At 37.9% G+C, this 26771-nt stretch overlaps 2 protein-coding genes across 3 annotated transcripts in view; one reads left to right on the forward strand and one right to left on the reverse strand.

The window, feature by feature from the left end:
- The window catches only part of MIB1 (mindbomb E3 ubiquitin protein ligase 1), a 133989-nt gene that overhangs the window by 18489 nt on the left and 88729 nt on the right, over positions 1-26771 (forward strand). For both annotated transcript variants that reach the window (XM_027576776.2, XM_027576777.2), the window contains exons 2-6: positions 5802-5973; positions 8769-8898; positions 15809-15913; positions 18755-18821; positions 20404-20608. In XM_027576776.2, coding sequence (XP_027432577.1) covers positions 5802-5973; positions 8769-8898; positions 15809-15913; positions 18755-18821; positions 20404-20608 — 679 coding nt within the window. The remainder of the gene's footprint in view (positions 1-5801; positions 5974-8768; positions 8899-15808; positions 15914-18754; positions 18822-20403; positions 20609-26771) is intronic.
- Positions 3454-4289, reverse strand: LOC113912916 (protein NipSnap homolog 3A-like). The gene has a single exon (XM_035723978.1). It carries the CDS (start codon positions 4260-4262, stop codon positions 3519-3521), a length of 744 nt encoding a protein of 247 aa, XP_035579871.1. The 5' UTR covers positions 4263-4289; the 3' UTR covers positions 3454-3518.

Genomic DNA, 26771 nt, shown 5'->3' on the forward strand with positions numbered 1-26771 from the left:
TGGTTTTTAATTTTAGTATACATTCTGTTTAGAATATGATTTTGGGGGGCTTATGGCTGATTATAATTTTCATGATTGATGCAGTCAGACTTAATTGGCCATAGGATAGAATATATCATTATCAACTGTTGAGAAGCAGTGGATTATCTGCTGGTTTTTAGGACTATCTTGCATGGCAGTTGTGTCCGCTGTTGCTGTGCTGGAGTGAAAACATTTAAGGGGAACTGAGAAGACAGATATAGCTGCAGGTAAATCATAAGCTTTGGGGGAAAACCTGACATAAAACAGTAATGAGAGAATTGCCATGGAGAAGGTAGGTAATTTGCTAAAATAGGGGTAATCCATGCATGAGTAATTGAATGTTCCCTATTTGTACTTCTGGGAAATTGAGAATTTAAAAGTTCTTTGATTTTCTGTATAAGTTGCCAGATTTGCTTGGGATATATGATGATTTTGATCACCAAGCTATTTAAATAGATGATTAGTACATTTAATCTGTATTAAGATTAAATTAAGTGCAGTATAATTCTTTATATTTGCATTTTGTTTTAAAGCCTTCCAAAGTGTTTTTATCTCTGTATATCACTTTAGCATCACAAGGTCCCGTTCTATATTATCTTTGTCTGCTTGGGCTGCCATAACAAACTACCATAGAGTGGTGGTTTAACAACAGGAATTTATTTCTTGTAGTTCTGGAGGTTGGACAGTCTAAGAGCAAGGTCTGGCTAATTCGGGTTCCTTGGTGAGGACTCTTCTGGCTTGTTGCCTTCTGGCTGTGTCCTCATGTGGCAGAGAGTGGGAGACCTCTTAGCTCTCTTTCTTAAGAATACTAATCTCATTATGGAGGCCCCACCCTCATTACCTCTTCAGCACCTAGTTACCTCATACGTCTTGTCTCCAAATATCAGCACATGCAGAGTTAGGGCTACAACATATGAATTTTAGGGGGAGGGGAATATATTCAGCCTATAACACACATGAAAGGAAATATTTTCTCATTTTATAGATGAGAATATTGATCCCAGAGTAGTAGTTTAAATTAATTCTGAACATTACCTAGCTAGTAAGTTAGAGAACTAGTTTCTTTAATCAAATACTCTTGTTTTTACCATTTAATGCAACAATTTAATCTGCAAGTCAGAAATCATGTCTTGTTATTTCCCAGCGTGACTATAATTTATCTCTAAGTCTCTGACAGTATTTCAAATTCCTGCCAAGCAAATGAAGCTGCTCCTGGTTCTCTGAATACACACTGTGCTCTTCTGAGATTTCTTCTTTTTTCATTTGAAAGGTCTATTCATCCAGTATTTCTAGGAAACTTGTCCTGATTCCTTTTTCATTTTGTTTCTTAGATGAGTATCTATTAAGAGGCCTGGACTTGCAATTTTTTTTTTTAAGATTTTATTTATTTATTTGTCAGAGAGAGCAAGAGAGCACAGAGGGAGCAGCAGAGGGAGCAGCAGAGGGAGAGGGAGAAGCAGGCTCTGCACTGAGCAGGGAGCCCGTTGCGGGACTGGATCCCAGGACCCTGGGATCATGACCCGAGCTGAAGGCAGATGCTTAGCTGACTGAGCTACCCAGGTGTTGCAATTTTAAGTTTGTGCTTTTTTAAAAAATTTTTTTATTGTTATGTTAATCACCATACATTACATCATTAGTTCTTGATGTAGTGTTCCATGATTCATTGTTACTTTTTTTTTTTTTTTGGTTAGTGGCTCTCTTTTTTTAAGTAGAGCAGTTCTAATTTTCAGTTATTATACTGTTTGTTCCTAAATATCTCTTATCTCTTTGTTTTCTCTTGAATGATCTCATTTATACTTTTTTTGGTTACTTTCTACATCTTTTGTTTTCTAACCCATAGCCACCAAGTCCTAAATCTCTCCTGAATGTTTTCTCTCCAATTCTACTAGCTTTATCCTGGCTTAAAGTACCATTATTTTCACCTGGACCGTTGTGTAAACTTCTTACAATTTGACCCCTCTTTTTTAGCCACTTTAATTTTCTTCCTTTCTGTTATCCATACTACACCAGGGATGACACTTGAAAGCAGCAGAGGGCCTGCCCACAGTAGCAGTAAAATAGTTACTGAATGAAAGCAGTAGGTACTGATGTCTGCCATCTTCCCTGTCCCTGCGATCAAGCATTTGTGTGGCAGGAGACTGCGGAAGGATTGCACATGAAACGTATTTGGTGTTGGGTATCATGCTCTTTTGTACTTCACTAGGCATCCCAACTTCCTTTTACCGTTCTTCTCCTACCCCCTTTTTATTTACCATTTCAGCTCAGGCACAAGTTTGTCTTCCTGTTTGACTCTTTATTTAGAATCTAGTTACCTTATGGAATTTTAAACTTGAATATAGAAAATTAATTATACAGGGTTTTTTCCCTCCCTTATCAGGAAGCAGCAATAGTGTATCAGTTCTTCTAGAGTTTAGTATTAACTTTACTACTTTTGTGCTCTAGTTCTTGGGTATTTAGCACATTCTTACTTGATTCTTAGAACAGCCCTTACCTTTTTCTTTTCTTTCTTTTTTTTTTTTTTAAAGATTTTTATGTATTTATTTGACAGAGAGGGAACACAAGCAGGGGGAGTGGGAGAGGGAGAAGCAGGCTTCCTGCTGAGCAGGGAGCCTGATGCAGGGCTCGATTCCAGGACTCTGGAATCATGACCTGAGCTGAAGGCAGATGCTTAATCACTGAGCCACCCAGGCACCACAGAACAGCCCTTACCTTTATTTATTTATTTATTTATTTTTCCAGAATGTATCTGTAGGCTTTTATTAGGGTAGACATTTCCATAACCATAAATGTCACATTATCACAGATAGATTGTACCAAGTATCTTTGTTAAATAGTAATCCAAAGTGAAGTAAAAGTTAGTAAAATAAATTGTAAATGAAGACATTTCAGCATATAAACCAATTAGTCTTCAACAGTTTTTAATATGAAGATCTAATAACATTATTTTCCACATAAGTAGTTATTGTAAAAACCAAAATTAAGAGAGATGATAAAGATGATATTGTACTTTTCCATAATAAACATGTTTAATATTTTTATGAATCCCATTTAGTATTATAAAATAAACTTTACTGGACAAAAACTTGTAAAATTTCAGAAAAATAGACATGAAAAGTTTGACAATGTATATAAATAGTTTAGAAATATTATCATAGGCATGGAAATGTGACAATTATTTCAACATAAGGAAATGCTATAAAAGCAGAGGGTTGTCAAAACAGAGTACAAGAGATATTCTGAAACAAATGAAAAATCAAGGTCTTGTAGGAATGACAACAATTTTTAATGTATGACAAATACTGAAATGCCAAAGGAAAAATGAACAGAACTATTTCCTCGTGGTGGTGACAGAGGCAGCTTTTAAAAATGCAAAGGACATAGCAAATTAACTTACCACCTCCTTCATATAAAAATGAGAATCTCTTGGGAGAGTTTAAGTACCATTAGCAGACACATCTTATAGCAGTTAATGCAATGCTTTGTATTTCAATGGAAAACTATTTCAATGGTGAAAATGACATAGGAATCAGAAGCATATTCTTCTGAGACTCAAGGAAGTTAACACTTTCCCGAACAGCTGCCACAACCCTGGGATCCTCATGAGACTGATGTCTCCCAGCGGCACGACTGTTTGCACTCTCATTCCACCAAAGAACATGGACTCTGTTGAGCACTCCATATTCTGCATGGAACACTCCAACTAGTTTTGTGTAGCCTCGATTGATATGAGTATGAACTCTCCTTTTAAATGGGTCACCCCACAGAGCTGGCCCACCAGGTTTCATTTGAAAAGTAGCTAGTTCATAGATACCTTCTTTTGGAGCCTTTTCTAGTTTGCACCATGGTACCAGATAAGTAATCTCACTCTCCTGTTTATCAATAAGAGCCAAATTTGGAATGAGGTACTGTTCTTGCCATTCCTTATCTTTGGCCAATGCTTTCCGAACTTCAGTTCGATGAGCAAAATTATCATACTTCCAAATATGAAACACTTTATTCATTCTGCCTCCAAATTCTACACTCCAGTATCCAACCAATTCAGAGTGAGCTGTCCGAAGATGAATGTTTTTCTTAGTATTTTCCAGGAACTCATTCATCTTTGAGGGCTTAAGATAATAGGTATGAAATTCATAGAGTGTTCCATCGTATTGTCTGGGGCCTGTAGCAAAAGATGAGCACACCTGAGGCGCAAGCTTCCGCATAGCCAGAGCCCTAGTCAGGCCGCTTCGAAGGACGAGCATGGCGGGGCTTCAAGCGCTGGGAAGGACAGCCAGCCGGTACTCTTTCTTAGATTCCTCCTGTTAGGGCTTACCCGCCTGGAAAAGAGCAGCGACTGGACTACCACAGCCCTTACCTTTAAAGAACATAATGCCTCCTCCAAAGGGAACTGAAGTTCTGAGAACTAAAGTGACTCCTTTTATTTAATTATGGAAAATTCTAAACTCACACAAAATAGAGAATTATATAATTAACATCCCTATTACCCACCTTCACCACAAGCAATCTTGTTTTATTTAAACCCCACGTTACTTCTCTGCTCCACCATTTTCTTGAAATAAATACTATTATTTTATATATAAATACTTCAGTTAAAATGACTCTTTCAGGGGCACAATAATAGCTAGTGAAAGCCAGAACTCAAATCCAGGAGTGTTAGTGTTGAATGGACAATACAACCCTTGCTTGTAGTTCAGTATGGGGCTTGACCATCCATTACCATAAAGTAGTGACACTGATGTTCACAGGTCCCACATGGTTTAAAAAACTTTTTTTTTCTAGTTTTAATGTATCAAGTGATATAAATAGGATAGTAAAGGAACATTATCCCCAATCTTGTTACCCAAAAATGTTAGTTATTTTCATTACTTTATAGTGGTAACTTTTATAGTTTTTTTTTTTTTTTTTTTAGATTTTATTCGGGAGAAAGAGAGGAGAGAGAGAGAGGGCACGAGTGGAGGGGGGGTGGGGAGGGGCAGAGGAAGAGGGAGAAGCAGGCTCCCCGCTGAGCAGGGAGCCTGATGGGATTGTGACCGTGACCAGAGCCAAAGGTGGACACTTAACCGATTGAGCCACCCAGGAGCCCCCCTTTTATAGTTCTAATTGTCTATGTCATTCATGTCATCATTTTTGGTGGAGGTCATATTGCCAAATGTTTATTTCCTTTTTCCATTCTTTTTTCTTGTTCTGTAAGGAAAACAATGGAACATCCTGACCATAGTATATTGTTTCATTTTACACTGAGAAACTGACTTGGTAATCCTTTCCTAAAGTTTGTTGGTTGGGGTGGGGAGTTTGTCAATACCTAGGGATAGATGCTTAAATTAATTGATAGTTTCCATGCTATCATGAGGCTAACATGAGGCTAAACTTGTTTTTTCTTTTGGAGTAATTGTTTACCTGGAGAATAGGTTGAAATTCCTCAAAAGATTCTGAGTGTTTGAAGTCTGAAACATCTACTTGGTAGTAAATGATTCTTTTTTCTGTCACTAGATTGAACCTAAGTTTCAGTTTATAGATGACAGCAAAAAAGTGCTGTCCCAAGTACTGAGAAGTACTCTTACTAATGAAGAAAGAAATGATAAAAAATGTTTAGTCTATAATTTGTACTGATTAAAATACTTGAAACATGTTGTTTGAAACTATATATGGTACATTTGAAATACTCTTTCCTACTTTATTGAATTACTTTTTAAAATGCTGTTCTTATTTTTCCCCCAAGGAATAGTATTCACGTAAATAATACTTGTCGTTAATGTAAGCATGTATCTTTGTTTTAATAGGCATCAAGCATGATGGAACCATGTGTGATACCTGCCGCCAGCAACCAATCATTGGCATTCGATGGAAATGTGCAGAATGTACAAATTATGATTTGTGCACTGTGTGTTATCACGGAGATAAACATCATTTAAGACATCGCTTTTATAGAATTACTACACCAGGAAGTGAGCGGTAGGGTAAACAATTTTTCTTCAGTTATAATTCCTTGATGGCATTCAATTTTTTATACTATTCAGCCTTAAAAATAGGATTTGGAAATAGCTTCTGACAGCTGGTTTAGTACCAGGACATAGGAGATAATAGGCTAGATGTGGACTAAGCCTGCCATATACTGAGAAGAAAGCTCTGTGAAGATGGAGCTGTACATATTTTTTCAAGATAATCTGGGCTGTTCTTTCTCTGGCACGGAGACTTGGCACTCCTCAGTATTTGCAAAAGCAAGGGCGGCCCAAGGGAGGCTCACTGTTTCTTCTTACTGTGCATTCTGTTCTGCTAACCGCTACCAGAAGAACACTAGGGCCCATTGATTGAATCAACAGGCCTTTATTAAGACTGTGTAGCAGCTACTAGGCTTGTGTAAATTTGAAGATAACTAAAACAGTATTTTTTTTTTTTAAAGATTTATTTATTGGCGAGAGAGAGAGGGAGAGAGTAAGCAGGGGAAGGGGCAGAGGGAGAGGGAGAGAGAGAATCTCAAAGCAGACTCCCTGCTGAGTGTGGAGCCTGACTCGGGGCTCAATCTCATGACCTTGAGATCATGACCTGAGCTGAAATCAAGAGTTGGATGCTCAACCAACTGAGCCCTTAAGGTGCCCTTAAAGCACAGTATTCTGTTTTCTTTTTCCCTCTTAAAGAATTTATAAACTAAGAGATTATTTGACCAGTAGTGATTATCATGTGATGTTTTAGACTGTATATAGAGAGTATTAAGTGTCTTAGCAAAGAGAGAGGAATATTAATTGTGAATTGGTACAGAGTTTCAGGTGATTGAATCTTCTTTTGTACATAGATAGCAATAATGTATAGGAGCAAGAATCTAGCCAGTCATAGGGAGGCAGCGGGAGTAGTAGAAGAATGGATTTAGGTATAAGACTGTCCCAGTTCTGGGACACCTGGGTGGCTCAGTCGGTTAAACATCTGCCTTCGGCTCAGGTCATGAACCCAGGGTCCTGGGATCGAGCCCCGTGTTGGGCTCTCTGCTTGGTGGGGAGCCTGCTTCTCCCTCTCCTGCTGCTGCTTCCCCTGCTTGTGCTGTCTTTCTCGCTCCGTCAAATAAATAAATAAAATCTTAAAAAAAAAAAAGTGTGCCAGTTCAAATCCTGGTCCTGCCTTTTATTAACTGAGTAGTTTTAAACAAGTTGTTTATTCTTCTCTTTTTGCTTACAATTTTTAAAGTTAGGGTAATAACATAATAAAGATATTCTAAAAAATGAGTAGAATAATGAGGTAAAATTAGCAAAACAAAAGGAAAAACCCCAAACCTTTTTTGATTTTTATGAATGAGAAGGATATAGAAGAACAAAGGAAAGACGGCCTTGGAGAACCAAGCTGGTCCAGATTGTTGAGTGTAGATTTTTTTCAAGGTCCATAGTCCTCCTTAAGTATTCAGTACTTCGGAGACAAGTTAGTGTTAGGTCAACACCAATGTATTTTACTTGGCCCATACTGTGTTCTGAATTTTTGGACACCCACATCTGCGCACGCGCACACACATACCCAAAGACTGTCAGCACTGGGCATTTGATCATGGTAACAGTTGGCTGACAGAGGAGCATCTGTACCCTCTAGACAACTCATGGTCTTGAATTCACCAAAGTCCCTACCACTGCCTCTTGTCTTCCTGAGCCTGGGATCAAGTGCCGCTTGTTGCCATTTGTCATTGCTGTGGTGTTATCTTTTTGGCCTTAATTTATGTTATTTCTCTGGCAGTTGTAGAGATTTGAGTTTGCCACTTAGAAAGTGGTGAAGGATATAGTGATACTCTGAAGTGGTTAGATTGGATTCATATGTTGATTCCATTCATTATTATTTAGCTTTTGTGACCCTGGATAAATCACCTCTTTGAGACTGTTTCCTCATTTGTAAAATGGATAAAATATAACAATACCCTCTCTAAAGGAGTGTAATAGACTTTTATACTTTTGTGAGTGCTTTACTTATAGTAAAAGCTCAGTAAATATTAGATATTATTATTTTTCTAACTACTGTCATCATCATCACCTGTGGAACGTAAAGGTATTTATGTGTCATGCTATTAAGGTATTAACTAGAACAAAGAAAAAATCTTTTATATTTTTAAAGATAACCTTTTTATTTTATTTTTAAAAATAAATTGGGGTGCCTGGGTGGCTCAGTTGAGCGTCTGACTCTTGGTTTTTGCTTAGGTCATGATCTCAGGGTCAGGGGATTGAGCCCTGGGTCAGGCTCCATGCTTAGTGGGGAGTCTGCTTGAGATTCTCTCCCTCTCCCTCTGCCCCTCCCTGCACTTGCTCGCTTCCTCTCTCAAATGATTTAAAAAAAATCTTAAAAAAAAAATTCCTGAGTCAGTTAGGCATCCAACCCGTGATTTCATCTCAGGTCTTGAGCTCAGGGTCATGAGATCAAGGCTGGCATTGGGCTCTGTACTGGGTGTGGAGCCTGCTGGGATCATCATCCCCCCCACCACCCTCACTCTCTCAAAAAAAGTTTACATATATACAAATAAATAAATTACTGTTAACCCACCTTTTTTTTTGTTTTTTTAAAGATTTTATTTATTTATTTGTCAGAGAGAGAGCACAAGCAGGGGGAACGGCAGGCAGAGGGAGAAGCAGGCTTCCCGCTGAGCAAGGAGTCGGATGTGGGGCTCCATCCCAGGACCCTGGGATCATGACCTGAGCTGAAGGCAGACGCTTAACCGACTGAGCCACCCAGGCATCCCTTAACCCACTTTTATATAATTTAAAAATAAATACTTTTATTTTTAGGGTTCTGTTAGAGTCTCGTAGAAAATCTAAGAAGATTACAGCCAGAGGGATCTTTGCAGGTGCCAGAGTGGTACGAGGAGTGGACTGGCAGTGGGAAGATCAAGATGGAGGAAATGGACGAAGGGGAAAGGTGACATTTTTTTTTTTATTAATTCATCATGTTATTCTAGAATATTGTATGTTCAGAAGATTTTTATTATTATAACTGAATTTCTTGGTCCATTTTTTCTCATACCAGTAACAATTTTTAAAATCTTTATTTCTTTTTTTTCTGGAAGAATAAAGATTGTTCCTACCCTGTTGTAGATATTGATATTCATTGAGAAGGTTGTTGGGTAGATTTTACCTTTCTACTTTTTGGCTTCATATTGCCATTTTCTTGCCAAGAATGCAATTCTGAGCATCCTTTTTGGGTCAGTCCTCCCTAAGCAGTATATCATGCTTTTGACTTTGTTGTTAATAACATTTCATTTGAATTTACTTGTTTTATATTTAATTCCCTTGAAGGCCTGTTTCTGGTGGGGGGTTATAGGCATCTACTTTTGTTATCCAGTCTACTTAACTCTGTTACCTTTCTCAGGTAATTATCCAGGAGTCAATTATAGCAGTTATTCCGAAGGGAATTTTTGTATAGCTTGTTTAATTGGCAGAGGGGATAGTGGTGCCTGGGTGGGCGTCTTCCTTCGGCTCAGGTCATGATCCTGGGGTCCTGAATCGAGCCCCACATCGGGCTCCTTGCCCAGTGGGGAGCCTGCTTCTCCCTCTTCCTTGTGCTCTCTCTTGCTATCTCTGTCTCTCTCAAATAAATAAATAAAATCTTTAAAAAAAATTGGGGAGGGTAGCCAGAGATATTGGGGTAACTTAGTATAGATTCTTTTGAATTTAAAATTTTTCAATTTTTTTTCAAATACGTATTTTCTTTTTTTCCCTAATACATGTTTTCTAAATTGTTATTTGAGTATTGTTACATTGATTTCATTTTAAATAATAAGGTGTAATGTTAATGTTTGGAAGACAGACATATGTGTTTTAGCCATTGTATTTTAAGTACTTTGATTTTTACTAAGGAAGCAAACTTTGTTTTTTTTTTAATTTGGTAAATATTTATTGAACACTTAATATGTGCAAGGTTCTCTTCCAAACATCAGGGATATGACAGTGGACAAAAGAGACAAAGTTCCTACTCTCCTGAAACCTATATTCTAATTAGATTTGATAGGCAAAAAATATAAATCTAAATTCTGTGACTGTAGTATGGGCTGTGGACCAGCAGCATAGGTGTTACCTGACAGCTGGTTAGAAATGTAATAGGTCCCCTTTCTTCTAGTCCTTCTAAATCAGGATCTTCATTATAACAAAATTCCCTAGGTCATTTATATGCACATCAAAATTTGAGGAGCACTGCTTTGAAAAGAAAAATAGAGCAGTGTGAATTTGGAAGAGGCACCACCTCTAGATGGATGGAGTGCTATGGGGCATGCTTGGCAAGCCCGTTGCAAAGAGAAGGCACCCTTTTGTGGGTGGGGGTAGGAAACAGTCTTGCCCCAGTGCATAGGTCTTGATAAGTAGAGTGTGGGCTGGATGTCTGCTCTACTTTCCTCCTTAGTGAGGCCGCTTGTATGGTCAACAACTTCCACAAACATAGCAGTTCTGTATCGTACAGAAGAATGTATAAAATATGTGAAAGTGTAAAGAATAGCAGTAAAATGAACACTTTTGTTCCCACTATACAGATTAAAGAATAGAATGTTATGAGTACCTTTATTTATTTATTTATTTTTATAAAGATTTTATTTATTTATTTGAGAGAAAGAGAGAATGAGAGATAGAGAGCACAAGAGGGAAGAGGATCAGAGGGAGAAGCAGACTCCCCGGTGAGCAGGGAGCCCGATGTGGGACTCGATCCCAGGACTCCAGGATCATGACCCGAGCCGAAGGCAGTCGCCCAACCAACTGAGCCACCCAGGCACCCTTATGAATACCTTTAAAAGGCTACTTTTTAGCCTTTCATAGTTGTAAGCCCCCCCAAGATAATGGATTTTTGCTGTCCTTATTCCATTGTTTTTCTTTATTGCTATAGGACAGTGCTGTGTCCCACAACATTTAGGATTTCATTTTTGAAAAGACCAGTAGCAAGCACAAATTTAGTTATTGTAAGGATAGAGTAGAATTGCCACTTTTAGATTGTAGTTCCCAGGACAATAAAAACTGGATAGTCTCTGGTTAACCTGTCTTGCTTCCCTGGGAGTTGACAAGAATTCTGGGGTAGTCAATGGGCAAGGTCCTGGGAAACAGGGCTTCACACAGGACCTCAGGCAGGGCAGAAGTATGGGCCAGGTGGTGGGCCTTGGCCAGGAATACGGTTAGAGGGGATGAGTTACTATGTGTTTTTTGCTTCCAAGCTTACTATGATCCACCTCAAAGTTTTAGCAGTAGGTCAAAGCAGAACATTTTGTGGTGTAAAATGAGAGACCTCAGCTGATCTAGGTGGCAGGGAATAGGGGTAGAGGGAAGGGTAGGAACTTCATTATTACTTCGTCTAAACAAGCCAAGTGCAATTGAGAATTTGGGTCAGGGACACATGGGCCAAGTGTCCTCAGGTCAATAAAATGGTACAGTGGCAGTGGGGATTTTGATGATAGTCTTCAGCACATCTGACCTGTGAATCACATGGCTGCAATTTGCACAGAACAACCTTGATACCTGGTGCCCAGCAGTCATCCTGGAAGCTCCCTTTGATGGATGCCTTTGCCTCTTTCTTGGCTAGATCTCATGTTTTCTGTATCCTATTGTATCATCTTACTTAGCTTGCACTTTCTTTTGGTAGAGTACACTTCTAATAGCTTCTTTTGAAAGTGCGTGAGAAGTACATTTTTAATATTTTCATTCTAAATTTTTTTTAACTTTTTATTCTTCCTCGCAATTATATGGTCAGAGGGTTGGAAATTATTTTTTCATCAGCTTTTGAAGGTAGGTTTTGAAGTCTGAAGCCCCATCATAGATGGAACTTTCTGAGTTTCTGTTATTTTGGCACTGTTTGGGGGCATAGTAAGTAGGCATTTTTGAAGTTTTGAGTCATCAGAATTACATTTTTGGTTTGTTATGATTTAATCCATGTTGCATTTTAAGAACATAATGAGGAAAAATAAACCAACCTCTACATGTGACTGAGTAAGGGAACTTAATATAATAAGTCTGTTTAAGAACATGTTTGAGATTAAATGTGATTTTTATTATCTTTTATTTTTGCCCGAGTGTGTATATGAAGAATGTGTGAAGAAGTCTCTTTTTCCCTTCAGTGCAGTCTGCTTTAGCCCAATCCCCTGGTTAACCCACATAAATAGTGTGTAGTGTCTTCTTTTCTTATCTATTTTTTTTTTAACCTGTGTGTGAGGCTTATAATTCTCACCCCACTGCCATTACGGCATGTGCTCAACTAAATGGCCAGTATGAGCTATATTAAGGGTACATACCAGCCCAGGCTGAGCGTGCAGCACTGACAGTCTTTGGCCTGCCACATGCCAACATGTCCCATGATTTGCATGGTGATAACAAAGTTCATACACAAAAATAAATATGTCAAGGGTAGGATTTGGCAGACATGATGCAAAGACACCATGGAAATGAGTAGTATATTCTTTTTATTTTTATAAGATTTTATTTATTAGAGAGAGGGAGAGAGAGATAGCACAAGCAGGGGAAGTGGCAGGCAGAGGGAGAAGCAGGCGCCCCATTGAGCAAGGAGACCGATGCAGGGCTTGATCCCAGGATCCTGGGATCATGACCTGAGCCGGAGGCAGACGCTTAACTGACTGAGCCACCCAGGCGTCCCTGTGTTGTGTATTCTTAAAGGGTTTCTCAAGTACCACTACTGTCCTAGTATTTGAAGACCATTTTCATTTTAGAAATGCTTCTGAATATGTTTCAGTTGTGTTATAGATAGGTACATTAAATGTATTTCTTTGAAGAAAACTTTTTAAAACGAATTTTTATTTATTAGAGAGTGCATGTGTACGAGTGGAGGGAGGGGCTGGGGGGGGGGGAGAGAATCTCAGGAAAACTCTGTGCTGAGCGCAGAGCCCGACTTGGGACTTGATCTAACGACCCTGAGATAACGACCTGAGCCGAAATCAAGAGTTAGAAGCTCAGCCGATTGAGCCACCCAGGCGCCCCTAAAAAGCTTTTTATTATGGAGAATTTCTTTAAAAAAATTTTTTTTATTTTTAGATTTTATTTATTTGAGAAAGAGAGAGAGAGCACATGAGAGGGGAGGGTCAGAGGAAGAAGCAGATTCCCTGCTGAGCAGGGAGCCCGATGTGGGACTCAATGCCGGGACTCCAGGATCATGACCTGAGCCGAAGGCAGTCGCTTAACCAACTGAGCCACCCAGGCACCCCTATTATGGAGAATTTCAAACATACATCAGAGTAGAAAGACAGTGTAACAAATTCCCATGCACCCAACACCCAACTTCAAAATTTGTCAATATTTTTTAAAAATTCCATTTATTTGTTGAAGAAATCAGGTTCTTTGGATTTTTCCTGTGATTCTATATGGTATTCTTTTACTTGTTCCTCTAATCCTCGTGTTTCTTATAAACTAGTGGTTAGAGATAGAGACTTGATTAGATTAGGGCTCAATTTTGTTTTGGCAAGAGAACCTCACGAGTAGTGCTCAGTGCTCTCTGTTGCATCACATCTGATTATCTTACTGTTAGTGATGTTAAGATTGATCAATGGAGGCAGGTATTATCAGTTTGATTCTTTTATAGAGTTCCTCAGCAACCTTTTATCTGACGGTTTTAGCAGCTATTCTGCGCATCTTTCTTAATCAAAATTGAAATTATAAAATTAATGTAGCTACTTTCTTAAGCCTTCCACTTTGTTTCCCCCTCAATAAGTCAGATCATATTAACAAATGAATTTCATTTAGGATTCAGAGCTTAACTAATGAACTTGTATCTCAAGTAATTTGAAATATAAGATGAATTTGATTTAAATAAAATTTGTAGTGTTTGTTTTTTAGTCAAATGCTTTTTTGTGCCTCATAAAAATACAGACTTATGGGGTGCCTGTGTAGCTCAGTCGGTTAGGCATCTGCCTTCAGCTCAGGTCGTGATCCCAGGGTCCTGGGATCAAGCCCCGTGACCAGCCTGCTTCTCTCTCTCCTTCCTGTTCATGTTCTCTCTCTCTTTGTCTCTCTCTCAAATAAATAAAATCTTTAAAAAAACAATAGAGACTTATCTGATCTAGCATTTTTTTTTAAGGATTTATTTATCTATTTTAGAGAGAGAGAGTGCAAGTATGTGGGGCAGGGGCAGAGGGAGAGAGAATCTTAAGCAGGCTCCGGGACTGGATCTCATGATCCCAGGATCACACCCTGAGCTGAAAATAAGAGTTGGATGCTCAACCGATTGAGCCACCCAGGTGCCCCTGGCATTGCATTTTTTTTTTTAAGATTTTATTCATTTATTTGAGAGAGAGTGCGCAAGCATGAGTGGGGGGGTGGGCAGAGGGAGAGGGAAAACAAGCTTCCCACTGAGCAGGGAGCCGGTAGTAGGTCGGTAGGTGGCTGGGCTTGTCACGACCTGAGCTGAAGGCAGATGCCTAACCAACTAAGCCACCCAGGTGCCCTCCTAGCATTGCGTTTTTAAAACAAACGAAGTAGAATGCTTTATAATCAGAAGGAATGTTTTACTAAAGATCACATATTTCACTTTAGAGTGTTAGAAGTTGTTGCTTTATAATGTTATACAGTGGTTAGTTGTGCAAATCATAAAGTAAAGCAGTGCAGTGATGGACTGTAAATTCAAGGTGGTAGTTACCTCTGTTGGGAGGCCAGGAGAATGGGCTTTATGGGAAGCACACAGTGGACTTGAAAAGTACTGGTGATGTTCTTTTTCATAGGCTGGTATTCATTTCATTTTTTATTCTTTAAAGTTTATATATATTATATTTTTTATAATATATGATTTATTTCAAAATTAAAAATAAGTAGACTTATATAATAACAATTTAAAATATTTCTCAAATGTTTGATTAAATCTTAAAGCCTTTTTATCTTTACAAAAGCATCAAAACACGTAGCTTACAAAATGATCTTTTTTTAGTTTAGGGTAAAAACAAGGAAGGATTATTATGTGTCTTTTTTTAAATAGGTTATGCTTTAAAATTATACTTTAAGGTCATGCTTTAAAAATTATATGTAACATCAGCCTGGCATTCTAAGTAACTGTAAAGGGTGGCTGATTACATGCATCAGGATGGAGAAAAGTAATGAGTTGCACATGTGCAGCTCCCCATTCTTAGCTATAGACTGGTTTACTTGAGAATACCCAGTTCAGTGCTCATTTTGTATTACTTTTATGCAGTTGATTCTTGGCCCTTAAGCAAGTAGCAACCCCAGTTGTTGGTGGGTTTTTTTTTTTTTTTTTATGTCAAAAGAGCTTATGAATCAGCCTGTTGGATGTGGGGCCTAGAGATTGTGTCTGGGTTTCCATTGTAGGCATAGTGTTTTAGCTTAGATGGCTTGCCTTTGGGGGCAGCTGAAGGATATAGAGCTGGAGGAGCAACGTCAACTCATCTTCCTTAAACATTGGCATTGAGCCTTGTGCTTCTCAGCTTTTAGCTCACCAGAGAGCATATTTATCTTGAATCATTCTGGGTATCTGGTCAAAGATTTTCAATTTTGTAATGAATAATGGGTTTAAAATAATACACTGTTCTTAAAGGGAACCCTTTCAGAATCAAAATTTAAAATTTTGTATTGAGTTACGTATTTTCTGGTAAATCTATTACTGTAGTCACTAAGCCTCCCAATTCAAAATTTCTGTAATGATTTTAGAAATTATCTTATAATTCTGGAAATATGTCTCTAGTTATAATTGAGTTATATGTTAGAAGTGACTTATGTAAATATTTTTCATGATCCTGTTAAAGAGGATGATAGCTGAAATGATATGTGAGATTTTAAATATAATTAAGAGAACTCTCCTCTCCCCTCCCCTTTTAAAAAATTGTTTTCTCTGACAATTCTCTTAGGTAACAGAAATCCAGGACTGGAGTGCGTCAAGCCCACATAGTGCAGCATATGTTCTCTGGGATAATGGTGCTAAGAACCTTTACAGAGTTGGCTTTGAGGGCATGGTGAGTAGTAAGAATCACAAAAGATAAAAATATTGGATAGATGAAAGAAGGGAAATAAAAGTAGCTCTTACTGTATTCCTTTTTTTTTCTTTTGTCATATTTTGTCAGAATACAGCCATCTGAATCATGAATTTGCAGTAGGAAGAAAATCTGTAAAGTGAGGATGTAATAAACTTTACATTTTTAGTACATTTGCTTAAGCTATTTAATAGTAAATATGCTTTTGTCCTCAGTTAATATTTGGGTAGCTTACTATATGTTGATTGTGTAGAGCTGATCCCTTATAAATCTGAGTTAGGGACTTATTTACTAAAATCTATCAAAAAGTTTTAGAATCATCTGTAAGGCTGCTCCTCAGCATGGGCACAGAGTATAGTATTATAATGAGGTTTTTATAGGATAATCATTCTAGCTCTGGTAGCTAATAAAAGTATAAATTATAGTAGGTATTAAAGTTGTTTTTAAGGAGATTTTTTTCCCTTCTATTTTTAAAGAGTACTGTTGGTGATTGAAAATGTTTGATCTTGGGAATGCAAGCTGGTGCAGCCACTCTGGAAAACAGTATGGAGGTTCCTCAAAAAGTTGAAAACAGAGCTACCCTATGACCCAGCAATTGCACTACTGGGTATTTACCCCAAAGATACAAATGTAGTGATCCAAAGGGGCACCTGCACCCCAGTGTTTATAGCAGCAATGTCCACAATAGCCAAACTATGGAAAGAGCCCAGATGTCCATCAACAGATGAATGGATAAAGAAGATGTGTGTGTGTGTGTGTGTGTGTGTGTGTGTGTGTGTGTATACAATGGAATATTACGCAGCCATCAAAAATCGAAATCTTGCCACTTGCAACGACATGGATGGAACTAGAGGGTATTATGCTAAGTGAAATAAGTCAATCAGAGAAAGACAATTATCATATCTCACTGATATGCAGAATTTAAGAAACAAGGCAGAGGATCATAGGGGAAGTGAAGGAAAAATAAAATGACAAAACTGGAGAGGGAGACAAACCATAAGAGACTCTTAATCTTTGGAAACAGACTGAGGGTTGCTGGAGGGGAGGTGGGTGGGGGGATGAGGTAGCTGGGTGATGGACATTTGGGGAGGGTATGTGTTGTGGTGAGCACTGGGTGTTGTGTAAGACTGATGAATCACAGACCTGTACCCCTGAAACAAATAATTCATTATATGTTAATTTAAAAAAATAAAATGGGTAGAAAAAAAATGATTGACCTAAAAACATTTCAGTTATGTGCTTAGAAGAATAATGGTGGTTTATTCAATGGATTGCCCTGTATTTCTGCATTTCATGGATCACTGTTCAAATTTTGACCTCAGCTATTTAATTTATGGAGTACAACTAAATATTAATGCCAAAATATTAATGCCTTTTACATCTTTTCCATCTTGAATATATTCCTCCTTCAAAGAATTCTTTAAATTTTGTTTTATCCCAACTGTTTTATGTCCCTTGGTAGGAGGGGAGAAAGATCCCACTGTCCCCTTTTAATCTATTCCATTTATGTGGAATAAGTTTATATGGGATAAATTAAAAAGCCAACGATGTGAATCGAAACAAATACTTGATTTGCCAATTTTAATACTAGTATATAGCATTAGTTATCAGTTTTTCATTAGTATTTTTATGCCTCCCCCTGTTTTTAAAATGTGAATTTTTTGGGATTCTGATTATTAACTTGCTTCAGATGAAGCCTTAGAAGTTCTATGTGCAGAGATACTTAATGCGTGGTGTACATATATAGATTGATCGTTTTTGATGGCTGAGTAGTACTCCTCTCTATGGTTATGCCATTTAATAAGGTTTCTGTTGATGGTATCTGGGTTTTTTTTTTTTTTAATTGTTGCAAGCATTGTTTCAGTAAGCATCCTTGTACATGTATCTTTGCATGTTTATGGGTGTATTTTTTTAGGATAGATTCCTAGAAGTGGAATTGCTGGGTTAAAGTATCACATTAAAAAATTTGACCCCTGTGTCTCTTTGGCTAGGACTGAGCTAAATGTGATGCTCTAGTGGCAAAAGAGGCTATAAAAAAGAGAGTTGAATTGTGTGTGTGTGTGTGTGTGTCTGTCTGTAAAGGAGCTCCTTTCCTTAATACAGCAAGTAAGATACCGATCCCCTATATACTATTAGGCACTTTTAAGTAAACCTAATTTTTATAGTAACTCCCAAGGTTGCTCTTCTAAGTTCACATTTTCTATACTTCTGATTATATCACAACTGCCTCCCCACTCAGATACTTAAATAATTTGTTTTCTTATAAAAACTAAGTGGAAAGGAACTTGAGTTAACCAAGTTATGAAGTAAGGACTAAAGTTTACATAAATAGGAAAATTAACTGGCTAAGGAACCCAAGATGGGATTGGGTCCTATCCTTTTCTATTTTCTGTCTGTTTGGTTTTGGATAATTTTCTTTATTAACTTAGTTAATACCTGCCTTGTGTGTGTCATAAAATTGAAAAGAACAAATGAATTGTGCTCTTTTTTTTTGGTAAAAGTATCTTTAAAATGGAATATTATGTACATTTTAAATACTAGGTATTTGTTGTGGTCTTATGTGTTTTTGAAAATATTTTAATGGTAAAGATCTAGGCATTTTAATTTTGAACTTTGAAGGAAAGCTAAAAGTAAATGAAGTATGACCAGTCTTTTAATTTTTAATGGGTGCTTTTGAAGGCAGTGTTTAGTGTGACTGTTAACTTAGAACTACTCTTAACTTTTGCTGAGGGTATGTTCTGAATGAACATTTTTGCCTATTTTAGGTACTGAGCTATACTTGAAGTTTTCAAGCGTGATTTTTCTGGTTTCTTTTCTTCTTAGTCTGATCTCAAGTGTGTCCAGGATGCCAAAGGAGGTTCTTTCTACAGAGATCACTGCCCTGTGCTAGGTGAGTCAGCAGACTAGTGAAAATTACTAAATAGTGTGTCAGAGTTCATGGAATCAGAAAATGTTTAAATTGGGTTTTAAAAATTATTTAAGGTGATACTTTTTGGTTTTTATTTTATTATTATTTTTTGGGAAAATTATTTTCTCACTGGTCATCCACTTTATTTTATTTTTACTTATTTATTTTTAGATTTTTTTTTTTTTTAATTTATTTATTTGACAGAGAGCAAGAGAGGGAATACAAGCAGGGGGAGTGGGAGAGGGAGAAGCAGGCTTCCAGCTGAGCAGGGAGCCCAATGCGGGGCTCAATCCCAGGACCCTGGGATCATGCTGAAGGCAGATGCTTAACGAGTGAGCCACTCAGGCACCCATTATTTTGGTTTTTAAAGTATGTGTTCTTTTTTATTTATTTAGACTCTCAGAAAGTTGTCATGTCTTGAGAATTGATATACCACTTTTATGTCATAATATATTTGAAACCTTTGTCTTTTAGTTATAAACATGTTGAAAAATTTTGTTAGACTTTCAGTATCTCTTACACACTGATAATAGATTCTGACAATTTAATGCTTATAAATTCCTTAGAATTTTTGTAAAATTGCCTTCTAAATACAAAAATAGAACATTAAGGTTATATAATAAATATAATTTTTCATGTGTCATTAAAATAAAAAAGGATAAGAAAACAGAATTATCTTCATATTATAGATTCTTTATTGTTGCCACAGTAAATATTTGCCACATTCTTCTAATTAAGACTTTAGTGTCTGAATGCTTGTCTTTTCATGTGAACTCTGTGTTCCTCTTTTTAAATAATTTTATTTCCCTTTTGGCCAAAAAGTGCTGTTTTCTTACAGCATACCCTGATTTTTTTTTTAAAGGAGAATGTAGAAGAAATACTTACATTTTTGACAAGATCATCCCTTTTTCTTGCTCTCAGAAACTTCCTTGTTTTATATCTTGCCTTCATAGGGAAAGTGTAGAATCAACATACATATTTTGGATCCCTTATCATGGTGTTTTATGATCATGAATCCTTTGTCCCAGAACTAGCTTTGAAAATAATCTAGGGAATGGGCTTTTAAATATTTAAAAATGTTCCTTAGGAAAAAAATCAGAAGGGCCATTTGGTAAAAAATTGTACTAAGTAGTTCAGAGAAGAAAGTAATTTCAAGGTTCTCTTTCATATTCTCTAGCTAGTTATTGTGGCTGTAGTTAGTTATTGAACCTCAATAACTGTGTAATTGTAGTGTGTTAGTCAGCAAGTCATCCAGGCGGAAAAATGAGTATTTTCAAAACCCAGAACTTTGTACTTTGATAAAGGGTTGCATAGTCTAATAGATTCTGCTCTTGTTCAGTTGTTATAAATCATCACATTATTTCAATTTGTGAGTCTTGTGATTGTTTTCTTTCTTATTTTTGATGCTCTGTAGCTCCAGAATCTGATACTTACAGTATATTCTCAAAACATTTTAAGATTAGGTTAAGATTAAAATATCTAGAGCTTGTTTTTATTTAAAAATAATGCAGTTGCCTGATGTTGTTGTGGTTTTCCTTTTCCTTTGTCAACTCTGTAATTACAGGTGAGCAAAATGGCAACAGGAATCCTGGTGGATTGCAGATTGGTGACCTGGTAAATATAGATCTTGACCTAGAAATTGTACAGTCTTTGCAGCATGGTCATGGAGGATGGACTGATGGCATGTTTGAAACTTTAACTACAACTGGAACTGTTTGTGGCATTGATGAAGATCATGACATTGTAGTACAGTATCCAAGTGGCAATAGGTTGGTAATATTTCTTAATTTTTAGTAATGGCAAATAAAGTTAGTATATAGAGGAAAGAGCCTTCGAGAAAGCAAATATATAATATGTGCTAATCAAAGACTCCTTAAAGCTGGCTATTAGTAGATAAAAATCCAGAATATGTTGGTAAAGTGGAATGGAACAAATGAAAAGAAGTGTGTGTGTGGTATGTATGTGAATTTATATGAATATATTTATGACACAATGTTCTGTGTACTTCCCCCCCCCAGCAGAATACATTGTATCAGTATTAGGTTAAATATAGCTAAAAAGTTCTTTGTTCACAATGGACTGTATCAGTTTACCCTGAATGAGAAGAATAAAATTGGAACTCTGGCTGGTGTCTCAAGAGAGTCATCTCTTGGTAACATAGCTTTTTCTTGCTACAGACATGTGTGCGTATACCAATCTTTTCTTTTTTTTCTTTTAAAGATTTTATTTATTTATCTGACAGAGAGAGAGAGAGATCACAAGTGGGGGGGGTGGGGCAGAGGGAGAGGGAGAAGCAGGCTCCCAGCCGAGCAGGGAGCCTGATGTGGGGCTCGATCCCAGAACCCTGGGATCATGACCTGAGCCAAAGGCAGACGCTTAACTGACTGAGCCACCCAGGCGCCCCAACATATACCAGTCCTTATTAGTAACATAGAATTGCACACATTTCCTCACTCTGTACCTTTGCACATACAATTTCCTCTATGTGCAATATCTTTTTCTCCTTCGTCTGGATTCACTCCTCTGCATCCTATAAATACTGAGTTTGTGTGCTTTGGGAACTGCTCTCATATTCCACTCTCCCTGTTGTATGCATATGCTATTCTTCTGTTTAGGTCTCCTGTTATATATGAAAATGGTGATTTATTTTACCTCTAGGTTGCAAGTTTCTTGGAGCCTTTTATTTATTTGCTCTTAAGGGCTAAAATATATTCAATTTACTGATATGGTTGTATTTTCTTTCTATTCTTTAAATAGAAAAAGCAGCAGTATTTAAAAAAAAGGCAATTGAATAATTGTCAAAGCTTAATTACTGACATACACATAAAGAAACTTAAGTCGTTGAGGTTCTTTAGGGGAAGAATTATACATAGATAATGAGAACAGTTAACATTGTTTACCAGGGTGTAGAATTAGCTCTAATTGTGTTCAGATCTTAAGGATACAAGTGATCATACCAAGAGATGGGGAAAAACATTTGCCAAATCCAACTCCCTTTCATGGTAAAAACACTAAATAAAGTAGTAACAGAAAGGAACTTCTTCAGCCTGGTAAAGGGCATCTATGAAAACCCACAGCTAACATCATACCCAGTTGGTGAGAGACTGAATGCTCTTCCCTTAAGAACAGGAGCAAAATAAAAATGTCTGCCCCCACTTTTATTCAGCATTGTTCTAGAGCGTCTAGCCAGGACAATTAGGCAAGAAAAAGAAATAAAAGGAGGAAGTAAGAGAAAAGAAGGAGTTAAACCATCTTCGTTCACAGGTGACATGATCTTGTATATAGAGAAACCTAAGGAATTCACAAAAAACTGTTAGAACTAATAAGTGAGTTCAGCAAAGTTGCAGGATACAAGATCAATGTAGAAAAGTCAGTTGTATTTTTGTAGACTAGCAATGAGCAATTTGAAAATGAAATTAAGAAAACAGTTTCATTTATAGTAGCATCACAAAAAAATATACTTAAGAATCAGTTTAGCCCAAGAAGTTCAAGACTTGGGAAGCCTGGGTGGCTCAGTTAGAGCATGTGACTCTTGATCTTTTGGTGGTGAGTTCAAGCCCCATATTAGATATAGAGATTTTTTTTTTTTTTAAGATTTTATTTATTTGAGAGAGAGAGCATGAGCCAGGTGAGGGGCAGAGGGAGAAGCAGACTCCCTGCTGAGCAGGGAGCCTGATATGGAGCTCAATCCCGGGACTCTGGGATCATGACTGAGCCTTAAGGCAGAGCTTCACCAACTGAGCCACCCAGGTGCCCCTGTAGAGATTACTTTAAAAAAAAAAAAGTGCAAGATTTGTACACTGCAAACTACAAAACATTGTTGAAGGAAATTGAGGAAGACCTAAATAAACGGAAAGACATCTCATGTTTATGGATCAGAAGATCTGATACTGTTCAGAAGGTGTTTTAGTTTCCTAGGGTTGCCATAACAAATTGCCACAGACTGGGTGGCTTAAACAACAGCACTTTATTGTTTCACAATTTTGGAAGGCTATAAATCCAAAGTCAAGGTGTTGGTGAGATTGGTTCCTTGTGGAGGCTCTGAGGAAGAATCTGTTCTATGCTTGTCCTAATTTCTGCTGGTTGTTGGTGATCCTTGGTGTTCCTTGGCTTACAGATGCATCAGTCATTTCTCTGCCTCTGTCTTCACATGACCTTCTCCTCTGTGACTCTGTGTGGTCCTGTGTCTTCACATGACCTCCTTTTTTTTTTTTTTCTGAGTACAGATTTCATTTTCAAATGCATTCAAATCAATCTCTGATTGGTCATCCTCAGCCAGTTGTAGAGAATCATTTGAGACTGAGAGCCACATGAACAATCCCCTAACTCCACTATTTTGTTTTGGTCGAGTCAGTATTTGTAGCTTAACCATCCATGAGGAAAGAACCCTGAGAAAACATAGAAGTTAACTGAGCTCATGGGAATTCTAAAATCTTTTACATAGAAAATGACCAAAGCTGATTTCATATGACCTTCTTATAAGGACACCACTCATTGGATTTAGGGTCCATCCTAATCCAGCATCACTTGCTTTTAACTTGATTACATCTGCAAAGACCCTGTTTCTAAATATGGTCACATTCAGAGGTATTGGGGATTAGGATTTCAACATATCTTTTTGGAGGACGTAATTCAGCATATAACACGGCAGTTTTCCCCAAACTAATCAAATTTAATGCAATCTATATCAAAACCCTAGTGCCTTTTTTACGGTAATTGGCAACCTAATTCTATAGTTCATATGGAAATTCATGTGACCCAGAATAGCCAAAACAGTTTTAAAAAGAAAAAAAAATTGGAGGACTCACACTTCTTAATTTCAGAATTTACAATAAAGCTACAGTATCAAGACAGTATGTTACTGACATAAGATGGGCATATAGATTGATGGGACAGGGTTGAGAGTTTGAGAATAAGCCTTTGCATTTAAGGTCATTCGGTTTTTGACAAGGGTCCAACACAGTTCAATGGGGAAAGAACAGTCTTTTTAATAAATAATGCTGACAGGGGTGCCTGGGTGGCTCAGTTGGTTGAGCAACTGCCTTCAGCTCAGGTCATGATCCTGGAGTCCTAGGATCGAGTCCCACATTGGGCTCCCTGCTCAGTGGGGAGTCTGCTTCTCCCTCTGACTCTCTCCCCTCTCATGTTCTCTCTCTCTCTCTCTCTCTCTCTCTCTCAAATAAATAAATAAAATCTTTAAAAATAAATAAATAAATAAATAATGCTGACAGTATATACAGGCATACCTTGCAGATGTAGATTCGGTTCCAGACCACTGTAATGAGGCGAGTCAGATGAAGTTTTGGTTTCCCAGTGTGTATAAAAGTTATGTTTACACAATACTGTAGTCTATTAAATGTGCAATTATACTTTACTTTTTTGCTAAAACATACTAACTATAATCTGAGCTTTCTGCGAGTTGCAGTCTTTTGTTGCCCACATTAGTGTTGATGGCTGCTGGCTGATCAGGGTGGTGGTTGCTGAAGCTTGGGGTGGCTGTGGCAATTTCTCCCCCCCTTTTTTTAAGATTATTTATTTATTTATTTACTTACTATTTGTCAGAGAGAGAGAGAACACACAAGCAGGGGGAGTGGCAGGCAGAGGGAGAAGCAGGCTCCCCACCAAGCAAGGAGCCCGATGTGGTGTGGGACTCGATCACAGGACCCTGGTATCATGACCTGAGCCAAAGGCAGATGCTTAACTGACTGAGCCACCCAGGCATCCCTTTGGCAATTTCTTTTTTTAAAGATTTTATTTATTTATTTGAGAGAGAGAGAATGAGAGAGCGAGAGAGAGAGCACGTGAGAGGGGGGAGGGTCAGAGGGCGAAGCAGACTCCCTGCTGAGCAGGGAGCCCGATGCGGGACTTGATCCAGGGACTCCAGGATCATGACCTGAGCCGAAGGTGGTCGCTTAACCAACTGAGCCACCCAGGCGCCCACCTTTGGCAATTTCTTAAGACAGAAATTAGAATCACCTTTGCTGCATTGATTGACTCTTCCTTTCATGAATGGTTTCTCTGTGGCATGCAATGCTATTTGATAACATTTTACCCACAGTAGAACTTCTTTCACAATTGGAATTAGTCTTTTCAAAATCTGCCTCTGCTCTAGCAACCAAATTTATGTAATTTATAAATCCTTTGTTGTCATTTCAACAATCTCCATAGCATCTTCACCAGGAGTAGATTCCTTCTCAAGAAGCCACTTCCCTTGCTCATCTATTCCTCATCCATTCAAGTTTGATCATGAGTTTGCAGCATTGCAGTTACATCTTTAGGCTCCATTCTAATGCTGGTTCTCTTACTGTTTCCAGCACATCTGCAGTGACTTCCTCCACTGAAATCCTGAACCCCTCAAAGTCATCCATGAGGGTTCGAATCAACTACCTCCAAACTCCTGATACTATTGCTATTTTGACCTCGTCCCATGAATCATGAATGTTCTTAATGCCATCTAGAATGGCAAATCCTTTCCCAAAGGTTTTCAGTTTGCTGAATTCCATTGGAAGAATAACTATCTATGGTAGATATAGCCTTATAAAAAATGTATTTTTACCTTATGTATTTATTTATTTACATGTTTTTTAAGGATTTTATTTATCTGACAGCACAAGCGGGGGAGAGGCAGAGGGAGAAGCAGGCTCCCCACTGAGCAGAGAGCCTGATGTGGGGCTCAGTCCGAGGACCCTGGGACCACGACCTTAGCCAAAGGCAGTCACTTAACCAACTGAGCTACCCAGTCACCCCTATTTATTTATTTTTAAAGATTTATTTATTTTAGAGAGGGAGAGAGTGTAGGGGCAGGGAACACAGGGGCAGAAGGAGAGAGGGAATCCAAATAGACTCCCTGCGGCGGGGTGCCTCACTCGGGGCTCAATCTCACCACCCTGAAATCATGACCTGAGCTGAAATCAAGAGTCAGACACTTAACCAACTGAGCCACCCAGATGCTCCCAAAAATGTATTTTTAAATTAAAAGATTTGAAAGTCAAAATTATTCCTTGATCCATGGGCTGCAGAATGGATATTGTATTAGGCATGAAAACAGCGGTTGTCTCATTGTACATCTCCATCAGAGCTCTTGGGTGACCATATGCATTGTCAATGCAGTAATATTTCTAAAGGAATTTTTTTCCTGAGCAGTAGGTTTCATCAGTGGGCTTAAAATATTCAGTCAGCCATGTTGTGAACAGATACGCAGTCATCCAGACTTTGTTGTTCCCTTTATAGAGCATAGGCAGAGTAGATGTAGCATAATTCTTCAGAGCCCTAGGATTTTCAGAATGGTCAATGACATTGGCTTCAACTTAAAGTCACCAGCTGCAGTAGCCCCTAACAAGACAGTCAGCCTGTCTTTAAAAGCTTTGAAGCTGGGCATTGACTGCTCCTCTCTAGCTGTGAAAAGTCTGGATAGCATCTTCTTCCAATAGAAGGCTGTTTGTCTATATTAAAACACTGTGGTTTAGTGTAGCCACCTTCATTAATGATCTTAATCAAGATCTTCTGGATCACTTGCTGCATGCAGCTTCTATGCAGTACCTGCAGCTTCACCTTGCATTTTGATGTCATGGAGACGGCTTCTTTCCTTAAACCTCATGAACTAACCTCTGCTAGCTCCAGACTTTTTTTCTGTAACTTCCTCATCTCTCTCAGCCTTTACAGAATTGAAGAGAGTCAGGGCTTTGCTCAGGATTAGGCTTCAGCTTAAGGGAATGTTATGGCTGGTTTATTTTCTATCCAGATCACTCAAACTTTCTCCATCTCAGGAATAAGACTGTTTCACTTTCTTATCATTCATATTTTCACTGGAGTAACACTTTTAATTTCCTTCAAGACCTTTTCCTTTGCATTCCCAATTTGGCTAACTGGTAAAAGGAGCCTAGTTTTCAGCCTATATAAGCTTTTGACATGCCTTCCTCACTGAGGTGAATT

Source organism: Zalophus californianus, chromosome 14, assembly GCF_009762305.2.
Source record: "Zalophus californianus isolate mZalCal1 chromosome 14, mZalCal1.pri.v2, whole genome shotgun sequence".
NCBI classification, from domain to species: domain Eukaryota; kingdom Metazoa; phylum Chordata; class Mammalia; order Carnivora; family Otariidae; genus Zalophus; species Zalophus californianus.